At 45.1% G+C, this 10,531-nt stretch overlaps 1 protein-coding gene across 1 annotated transcript; it reads left to right on the plus strand.

Annotated features, from left to right (window-relative positions):
- The first annotated feature begins 996 nt into the window (after positions 1-996).
- SERTM2 (serine rich and transmembrane domain containing 2) lies at positions 997-10,180 on the plus strand. Its single transcript, XM_042040067.1, has 2 exons — positions 997-1,411; positions 4,455-10,180. The coding sequence occupies exon 2, from the start codon at positions 5,054-5,056 to the stop codon at positions 5,330-5,332; it is 279 nt and encodes a 92-aa protein (XP_041896001.1). The 5' UTR covers positions 997-1,411; positions 4,455-5,053; the 3' UTR covers positions 5,333-10,180.
- Positions 10,181-10,531: the final 351 nt, after the last annotated feature.

The following is a 10,531-nucleotide window of genomic DNA, read 5'->3' on the forward strand; positions in this document are numbered from 1 at the left end:
CTCAGGCTGTGGCCATAGGGAACCAGAGAGGCAAAGCTATTCTAGGAGACAGTTTGGAGATTAAATGCCTCTATTTTGTCACACAGAAAGCTGCAGAAAGAGAGAATTAACTCATCTTTCCCAAATCCCTGTGTGGGACCTACTTTTCAGAGGAGAAGCTTGTTTCCTGTGCCCCAAATACAGGCCATGGAAGACAATCTGGGAATTACCAGAAGCCCAGAGGTCAGTGTGGGGCTGTGGGTCAGGCTCACCCCATGAAGGTGCCTCCAGCCCTTGTTGGAGCACAGGGACACGGGCACATGAAATGCAGTGCTCAGAGCTGCAAACTGCAGCTGCTTCATCTCGTGTGCTGGTCACCTCCTCTGCTGGGACACCTCGAGGGCAGCTGCAATGCATCCCAAACTGATCTGTCACAAAACATCCTCACTCTGTCAGCCTGGGACATTGAAGAAATTGCAGGTCAAAAGGTGTGGCAAGGGTGGTTCTCACCCAACCCTGGCTCCCCCTGCCTCATTTCTGTGGCATCTTGTCTGTAGATTTGGGCTTCACGAATTCATAAATCGGTGAAAATCATTTTTCCCCACAACACTGCAAAGTTGTTACGCTTATTCGTGCAGTTTCAAACTACTCAGGGGAGACAGGACCTGTAAACTCAGGACAGCCCTTCCCAAACCACCAAACAGCAGGCACAGGCACAAAAATGCATCGAAAGCTCCACTGGCAAAGAGCAATGCTTGGGGACTATCCTCAGGGTCTCAGCTGAAAGGTGACACTGGTCCATGCTCCAGACAGGAACCCAGCTGTCAGCCCTCACTCGGTAACCCTCCCCAAGAGGCACAAAACACAAAAAAACCCTTTGCACCTTCCAGAAAATGAGAGAACTGATGAGCTGCCCTCCAGACTCATGTCTCACTCCTCAATCAGCAGGCAGCGCAGCCTTGCAAGCACGAAAGAGTTAAGCCGAGCCTCGCACAAACTTTGCAGTGAGCTGAGCTCAGAGCCTCCCTCCCTTCCCTCCGTGCCGGTGGCTCGGCTCATCCTCTGCCTGTTGCCTGTCGCTGCCGAGGGAGGGGTCTGGCTGCTTCCATGCCAGCAGCGCAGTTCAGCAAGAGAAGGCTCCTCGCCCCCTTCCCGTGCTGCCTGCGAAGGAAGGACCCAGCGGTGATGCTACTCCGGTGACATCCCAGGATCGGGAGTCAGAGCCGTCCCTGCCGGGGAGATCAACAGCAGGGGAGAAAAAGTGCACTTGGCTGAAAGGACACTGTCCTGACTCCAGCAATAAGGCAGCAAATCCTTTCTGCACAGATCCCACTACCTGGGAGGAGATGTTCCCAGAGGATTCACCAGCACGCTCGTGGTCTGAAGCAGGGACGCTGGTGCCTCATCCCAACACTGCTGCCTGCTCTGAAAGGTAACTGTGCTTTATGCTCTTCTCTCTCTGTGCACTACCACAGCCAGCACTCTCACACGTTCAGCATGAGAACAAAATATCCTCTCTGCCCCTAAAAGAGGAGACACCATCACCCTCCTTCCACTCTTCTCTCCCTCAGATCCTCCCTGGAGAAAATGCAAGCCATGGATGGAATTGAGAGTTTTGGTGTTTTCTTTGCATTTCTTCAGGGCCGATATTTTTCTGTAAAGGTGACCTAGACAGAATGCACTTGGTGCTGTGTGTTCAAACCCAAACCGTCCTGTACTTGCCAGCCAGTTCAGTGCACTCAAAGAAGCTACACGAGTAATTGTTCTATTTTGTCCCACTTACCTGTTTGTAAGAGCCAGAGTGGGTGGAAAAGCAAAGGGGAACTCAGGAAAGTTGACTGCACTTTCAGAGATGCTGTACTGGCAAGTGGTGCTCACACTGAACTTGGGAGTAGAAGGAAGCAGGTGGGCAAGACATAAACATTTACTGCAGCTGCAGGATCAGTTTGTCTGTCTGTCTGCACTGTTTGGGGGGAAATCTGTCTTTCTGCTCCCCTGTGACCTCCAAATGTGCAGTGTAGAGCAATGCAGGCTTCATAAACACTCCCCAGACCTGAAGCTCCCCACACCCTGATAGCTGCAGTGGGAGGCTGGTAATGGCAGTGCCCATGAAGTTTTGGCTGATGAATTTCCTGGCTCAGCAACACACTCTGAAAAGAAACCCGTCTCTTGTTGTGTATGAAGGCTTCTGTTTTCATTACAGATTTTTATTAGATGAAATGTGTTGGGTTTGGGTTTGGTTTTTTTTCAATCCCTGATTAAAAACAGCCACAAACTGATAAAAAAAACCCCAAGTGTCTGCTTGGAATCAATCTGCGCCCACTGAGCACCAGTGATCACTCAGAACTGAAGCATTGTTCAGCCAGAGAATGACTAAATCTTGAAAACTGAGATCACAGGGAATGTTCCTGTGTCCATGAAGTTGAGGGCTCCTCATGGTAACCAGTGAGGTTCTGCCTCCTCCAATCTGAGTCATACACAGTTATAGTCTGACCTGCTTTACACACAGAATTATTGTGTACCACTTATTTTCACATCCTGTTGGTCTCTACAGTCATTCAGCTTCTATTCCTTAAAGGGGAGTGTACAAAATCTAAATCTACCGGTATCCAAAGAGATGTGCTCAATGGGATAATTGGTAGATTGAAAAGCAAAGATCTTTGGGGTTGCCTGGAGCTATTGAATTATTTCTGGCTCATTTCTGGACAAGATGCAGTTAATGTTACAGCTTTCAATAGTCTGAATAGTTGATTGCTCCTGACAAATCTATAGTTGAGCCTAAAAAACCCCCAAACAGTGCCAGCTCCCCACCGCTAATACTTCTTACTATTAATCTGTTCCTTTTATCAATAAACACCCAGCTGAGCTTTACTAATTCAACATCTTGGTTTGCAGTTAATTACTGAACCTCAGACTAATGTCCTTAGCATTCTGCAGTCTAATTTTATGAAGGATATAAAGCCATTAGGCTCTCTGCTCGTTAAGGAGAGAAACCAGCTCTGGCTTTTTCTCTCAGTAACAGAGCAGATGGGATGGGCAAAGACATTGCTCTGTACTTTAACTCACACAAGTGTCAGATTCCAGACTGGTTGCACTTCATTATCAACAGAGAAATCATATTGTAAGAACAGAAGTTTAATACAGTCAGTTACCTTCACACCCTCTATTTCCCACCTGCTGTGTAACATGAGAATATTCTTCACGGGGGAAGAATTTCCATTTATAGATTCCAAGCGTGAAAATCACAGTTATTGCCCTGTAATTGAGAGCAAAAGTGCCTGGCTGCCCTCCCCACACCTCTGCATCAGCACCAAACCCTCTGCCAGAATAACTGGCTCCAGAGGGGTTGGGTCAGCCTCTGGAAAAACACTGAGCTTGCCCACAGCCTCCTACACACAGCACAGCTCAGAGTCACTGCCCACACAGGGACTGCAGAAGTCAAATCCCCAGGTCATTTTTTCAATCAGCAATTTGGGCCCGTTTATTACTGAGCAGGATCTGGTCCAATATTCCCTAAAGTGGGTAACTGTTATCTCAAATGCTTTCGTACTGAAGAAGGAGCTGGGAGGTAAAGTGTAGACAAGCCCCCGTGTCCCTTCTCCAAAAACTCAGCAGATGAGATGTTTCCCCATCACAAGAGCCAAAGCAGGTCTTTCTTGCTTGTAGTGAAAGCCTGAGGCCCCTGAAAGTCAAAATGTTCTGCAGCAATATGTCATTCAGGTGAAATGTCACGTGTCAGAGCTTTTATCATATTGACCTAATGGTTCATTTATTCTGATGATCACAGTATATTACCATGTTAATATTACTCTATTTATATCTCCTGTAGGTATATAGGCAGTGGACATTCTAAATGATTGCACCAGCTTTTTTCTGTGCTTTCATTTTTGTTTCAGCTAAAACCAAAATTCTGTCTTATCAGAGCAGGACATGATGCTTTTGGATGCACCATTTGCAGTGAAATTTCAGCATTTTCATTTTCTGCTTCCAGCTGGAAGAACTGAAACTGCTAAAACGTTAAGATTCCCCCTATTTCCAGTAAGTTCTGCTGCCAGGAGGTGAGGGAAGCATCATATCCTGCAGCAGAGTTGCTCCAGGGGGACAGGTAGGGCTCTGGACAGCTGCCAGGTGCACCCAGACTCAGAAAAAGAGGGTCCTGATACACAATAAATGAGACACATGGTGAAAAACACTGATTGGATTCATATCTTCCCTCCCTCTCTGACATCTGATTCCACAGACTGTGGGGCCTTCTTGTACCCATAAGTAACGTGTTACCAGAGGAGACATTAACAATTAAATTTGCACGGTCTTTTCCTAAAGTTAAATACTCAGTGCTTCTCCTCTTCTCAAGGTGTCTCACAGGAGCATGACAGGCGTTTTCTTATCTATTTGTTCTAAAGATACCACATACAGGCTAGGCTATTTTGGTACCTGGTGTCACTTCTCTCTCTCTCTCACTTTTTTCCCTTTAGAAAGCTGACTTTTTGACTGTTCCTAATGAGCAATTCAGAGCTCCATACTCCTTAAGCAAGTACCAATAGCTCTGAATTGGGAGAGAAGGGATCCCCCAGAAGTCTGGCAAGGCAGAAAACAACCTTCCCCAGCTCACCCAAGGATAAATCACCTGCTGTGGGAGAAGCTGGCAGAAAGCTGATTGCTCAGTCTGTCTGGAAAAGCAACACTTGCAAAGACCAAAGCTGTGCAAACCTTTGCAGCTCAGCTTCAGAGAAGGACCAAAGCTTTTCACCTGCCAAAGGAGGTGACCTACCAAAAGGAGGCCCAAAGTATTTTTAGGACGAAATAAAAGCCAGAAGGAAGTGTAAAGCACAAGTGTGATGCTTGTTGTCATTATGACAGCAACGTGCAAAATGGTTTGCAAAGGCCTGTCCCTCGCAGTTTGCTTAACTGTGTGAACAGCAGCCGTGACACCGAGAGGATGGAGCATCTCCTGCTGAAGCCATCATGCCATCTGTGCTAAGTTTCCTCTCCTGACCTCCTTTGTGAGTCTGGTGAGGGGAGACAGGAGATCTGAAGGTAAACACAGAAAATGGACCAAAGCTGACAGAGAGCAATGACTGAGATTTATTTCAAGTTCCGTGGAAACCTGACTGGCCGTGTCCACCTTCCAACGCTGGCTACTGAAGTAGACACGACAGCAGACAAATACTCCAGCCTCTACGTGTACGTGGGATTGTTCCTAACCCTCCTGGCTATCCTCCTGATCCTGCTTTTCTCCATGCTCCTGCGCCTGAAGCACGTTGTCTCCCCCATCTCAGCCTCCCCAGAGAGCACTGAGAACGTGCAGCAGTTCACAGACGTGGAAATGCACAGCAGGATCCCCACCACTTAGGGAGCCCAAAGCAAAGAGGGCTCTGTGCTTGGGAAAGGTCCTTTGTTCAGCAAAAAGGTGGTGGAAAGAAGGTCTGGCTGCCTGTTGAGCCCCACAACTTGTTGCAGAACCCTCAGCAGCACCTGGAGGGTGTCACTGGCTGTTGGCACTACAGGCAGCACATGTGCAACAGTCTCCATAAAATCGACGTTGCAGAAACCCACTGCTGTCAGGGAAGGCTCACATCCCTCTAAAAACCTCACAGAAAATGGGAAAAGCCACATTAATGACAGCCAAAAACCCAGAGAAACACAGCAGAATGTGTCCTGGAGCCTGAGTTTGCTGACCTCTCTCTCTAAATCAACGAAGTGAAGTGGTGTAAGTGGGAAGAGCCCACAGGGCCCCAATTATCAGTGGCTTGAAAATTCTCAGGCATTTCTCCCACTCAAGAAGGAAAACATTAAATTGCTCTTTTACACTTGAATGGCAATTAAACAGTGGAGTTTCTGAAGTATACAAATGTTTCATCACCTGCTGGAACTACGCCTTTCTCTCATTAGAACCCATTTAGTTGCACGCCAGATATCAAAAAGAGACAGAACTTTAAAAGAGAAAAGAAAAGAAAGCCAAAATTTAAGCAAGGTTTAAAAGAAAAAGAAAGCAGCAGCAGGAAATGAGATAAAAAAACCTTAAAAGACATTCTACCTCTTCCTTTGTCCTCCTTTATATTACCTGAGCTGAATACAAACATTTTTATGCCTTTTAGGCTCCCCAGTATCACTCAGTAATTAAAATGTAGTGTGAGTTTTGGGAGCCCAATTGACATTGCTCTCCTAACAGACTCCAGTTCATAATAACATGTTCTCTCATATCCATACTGGGTTTTCTTCCTCAAAAGACAGACAAGTTCTTCCAAAGTTTTTTCATTTGTTTTCCTCCAAAGAAAGCTGAGGAAATGCCAGGGCCTGGCACTGCAGTAAGGAATAGTGGGAACAGCTTTGGACACAGACTAATAGGGAACATGCAGATGGAAAGTAAACTCACTGAGCACTGAAAGACACAATTGGATTCAAATATCCTGATGGAATGTCATGGGGGAAAGAAATGTTTATTTAAATTTATGGAACAACAATCTGACCCAGTCCTATGAGTGGCGTACAGAGGTAGGCTTTGCTTCCACGGATGGAAAAGATGGAACCAAATACTGCAAATCACTCCTGGGAGAGCCACTGCCTCTCACAGAAAAACCTTCAGTGAATTGTTTCAGCCACATCTCTAAAGGGCAGGTATTTTACACAGCTTATCCACTTTATTACAGTCCAACTCTAGTTTAGCAATAAAATCCCCTGGATGCTTTCCACATGTACATAGGCTCTTATTTGCCAATTCTGCTCTCTGCAAGGGCTTGGAAAGTATAAAGTCCTCACACAAACCCAGTGCAAAATTAGAGGAGACACTGTCACATGGGCTTGTGATAGTAGCACGAAATTGTTCTTCAAATGCTTTGTGTACCACAGGTTTTTTGCTTACCTTTAAAGGTCTGGGTGAGCTGTTTGGACTGGGAGTGTGGCTTGTACAGATGGTTGGCAGGGGGGAAGCAGAATGACGAGTACCATCCCCACTGGATACACTGGATCCACGGGCAGGACTAGTGTTACTTCTCACTGATGGATTGAGTACAAAACCATTTAAACATTGCTTCCTTACATCGAATAACTCTTTTTTACTTCATTAACCCCCACATCTGTGAATCCCAGAATCCCAGAATGGTTTGGGTTAGAAAGGACCTTAAAGATCATCTCATTCCACCCCCTGCCAATGGGCAGGGATACCTTCCACCATCCCAGGTTGCTCCAAACCCCATCCAACCTGGCCCTGGACAGTGAACCAGAACAGGGATTGTGTGAGGGAATACAGCAAAAAATTCACTCTCAGCAGTGTCTCTCCATGCCATGCTTGGCTGTGCTCCCCTGGAAAAATGGCAGGAGGCAGGTTACCCTCTATGGGGACAACAGCAGGCAGGATGGTGGCTTCACACCCCATCTAAAGATTGGCTCCTCGAGGAGTGCTACTCTCAGTACTACACAAGAGCCAAAATTTTGTGTGATGATCTGGATATTAATCCAACTAAGACAGATGGCTAGTGAGTTAGTCAATGACATTTAAAATTAACAAAAATCTACGCAGCTCAGTTTGGCTTGGTATGTGTCATTCATTGAGCCATCATGAGGCAGCCTAGCCCAGGCTCAACATCTGACTTACCCTGTAAAACTTCTCCATTCAAAAGCTACAACTTACCTAGACCAGAAATGTTCTGATGTTATTAAATCAGCAACTAAACCACCTTAGCTTCCCAGAACAACTATCTGCAGAAAAGCCTTGTATCCAAGAGTCTGCAGGACAGACTCAGCTTTTATTGACAGACTTTTATTGACATAAAATATCAGACCTACTAATGGAAAATTACAGATTCTGATTGCTCTGATCTCAGCCAAAATGGCCCCTGAGGTACCTGTCAGGACAGAGCTTCTTTCCATCACACCAAGGAATGTTAATTCAGAAGAGTCTCACAACACTTTAAAACATATTCAGTAAATATCCTTTAAATAAATGAGTAATCACTTTCTATATCAGATGGTATCTTTGGGCAGATTGTGTATTTTTATGTAGTACTCTTATGGAAGGCAGCCCTATCTTCTCACACGAAAAGGACAAGTTTTCCTTTCTAAAGCTTCATTTCACATAAAGTCTCTGTACCACTTGACACATCTCCAGCCCCAGAGGCACTCAGGGTGCCTCATTTGTCTGTACAATGCCAGTACATTTTAAAGCCTTTCCCACTGAGAAATAGAAGAATTCCTTTCCCCTCTTTTCACTATCATTTGCAATGTCCCAGACCTGAGGGATATCTCTGGGAAAAGAGACTGTTGGGATGTGTTGAGCTGTTTGATGAATGGTCTCTAGTGGAGTTTGGCATTCTTTGGCTTTCAAAAGTGGTTATTGGAAATTTTGCATGGGTTTGCTGCATCTTGGAGCACTGCAGGTCTCACAGTCATACCCTTCCCCTTCAGCAGGCTGTTTCCTTCCCACTTGTCCATCTGCTATCGAAAATGGGGGTTTTTACAAAAATAAAGAGGCTTAGTGCTATCAATGGTGAGTCACTGACTGCTCTGTATGTTCCCACCCGTGGATCTGAAAGACCAGCTCACATACAGACTCAGATGGTGCCACTATTCCAAACCAACTGCTGGCCACAGGGAGTGTCTGGGCAAGAAAACCTTCTACCAGTCGGTATGAGTATTACTTGAACCAGCACAGTCTGCCCCCATCCTTAGTCCCATCTCAGGCACTAGAAACAAATTGAGTATTGAGTAAATTCCTCACCTCCTCCATGCCCTGCCTGCGGGGGAAGACAGCCACCTGTTGCTCTGAAGGAGCAGCCCCTTGTGGGTGGGACTGTGAGGCCAGAGTGAGCCTCCTCTCATCAAACAACCAGCATCGCTCCCAAATTTCCCCGGGTTCTTAGTCTGGGAGCTGTCAGGAGTATGGTGTGACTCCCCAAACCAGACGGGATTAATCCTTGAGTAATCTCACCCACATGATTTCCATCCACAAGCATGCATTTTCTGTATTAACAGACCCTTAAGTATCGAGTAGAAAGGGTTGGTATGTAGAATATTTTCCTTCTCTATGTCAGAATAAATATAAACATTTGTTTTCAGATCCTTGCAGGGCTGCAGAGAAAGATGTGATTTTGCAAACAACATAACTCAGCAGAGGATCAGTCCCGATCCTTGATCCTTCCCAAAGGACCTTTTCCGATTTTAGTTGAAAAAGAAATAAAAAATGTTCAAAACACAGAAATTATGCAAAGTCACACATCCATTTAACTGTCAGCATTAATGACAGCTTAGATGTATGACTTGTCCTCACTAGGAACTTACATATCCTTACATATCCTTACCCTGCAGTCACTAATGACGTAGCTGCTTATGAGGGAAGAGTCCAGGTAAGTGCAGGCAGCCAGCTCCAGCTTCAGAGCAGGTTTGGAGAGCAGGAGACACGCAGACAATTCCTCTGCTGGCAGGTAGTGCAACAAGTCACCTGTTTTGCTACAGGTTAGGGAGCAAGTGAGGTGAAATTGTGGGATGGTTGTACTTTTTTTCAAAGAGTATCCATCTTTGTGTTGTGTCTACACTTCAGCTACATTCTGGTATGGACGTTTGTTCACAGTTTGTTCATGTGTCTTTCAAAAAATGTGCAGTTGTACAATGACATTCATGGCTAGAAATTCAGATGGGGATATATCCGGAAAGGGGAAATCCCAAACGGTATTTTCTTGGTACATGAGCTGTAGACTCAGTTGTTGACATTTTGGTAGAAAAACAAACCTGGAGATGGTGAGGTCTGCTCGATCTTTGCAGTGGGCTCAAAAAAAAGACTACACAGAATGTTAAGTAAAAAGGATAAATACTTGGGGATTGGGGAAGGTACTTTCAGTTACGGTTCCTGACACAGAGTTCGCATTTGTTCACAAAAAGGAACTGCATGTTATACATTCCATCTGCCAAGAGCCCTACCCCATAAAGCCCTCTCAGGTCTTCACCATTCTCAGGCTTCACAAGAAGGTTGTGAAATTCTAGCAAGAGTAAGAGCAGTCTTCAGTTCCTTGCCTTCATTCTGTGGGCACAGATATCAAAATAAAGCCTGAAAAAACCACAAGGATAATTTGGTTTCTTGTACACTTGCTCTCCAGAATGTGATATATGAACATTTCCTCCTCAGTCCTTCCATTATCAAGAATAGTTAAAGTATCATCTAAGATGACTGATGTTAAGAGTGAAAAAATAAACTGAATATGAATTTTGATGGATTGGATTTTTCAAAGGTACTTAGAATTTCTTCAGCTGAAGGCAAAAATAATTTGTCCAGCTGTAGTCAAAGCTAAAATGTGAAAGCAGATCTGGCTGCAAGAGGGAAAGATCTGTGCAATTCATATGCAATTAATAAATAACCCACTCCTTATACTCCCACCTGCATTTCATGGCTATGTAAACTTGTCAAACAAATGATGAATAATTCAAAAGACCTTCTCCTCCCTTCCTTCTCCTCTAGATTTATTAATCCATTTTCAAAGTATAATTTGATCAAGCTAATAGCAATAGCCACAGACTTCCTAAGCTGACTCTCTCTGCATTAATTCTCTCTGCATGGCCATAG

The sequence above is a fragment of the Corvus kubaryi genome, unplaced genomic scaffold, assembly GCF_017639235.1.
Source record: "Corvus kubaryi isolate FWS band 111438036 unplaced genomic scaffold, C.kubaryi_AGA036_p1.0 37395, whole genome shotgun sequence".
Taxonomy (NCBI): domain Eukaryota; kingdom Metazoa; phylum Chordata; class Aves; order Passeriformes; family Corvidae; genus Corvus; species Corvus kubaryi.

What these genes read in the sequence shown, in the direction of transcription:
- SERTM2 (XM_042040067.1), top strand. Translation starts at nt 5,054, where the DNA reads ATGACTGAGATTTATTTCAAGTTCCGTGGAAACCTGACTGGCCGTGTC.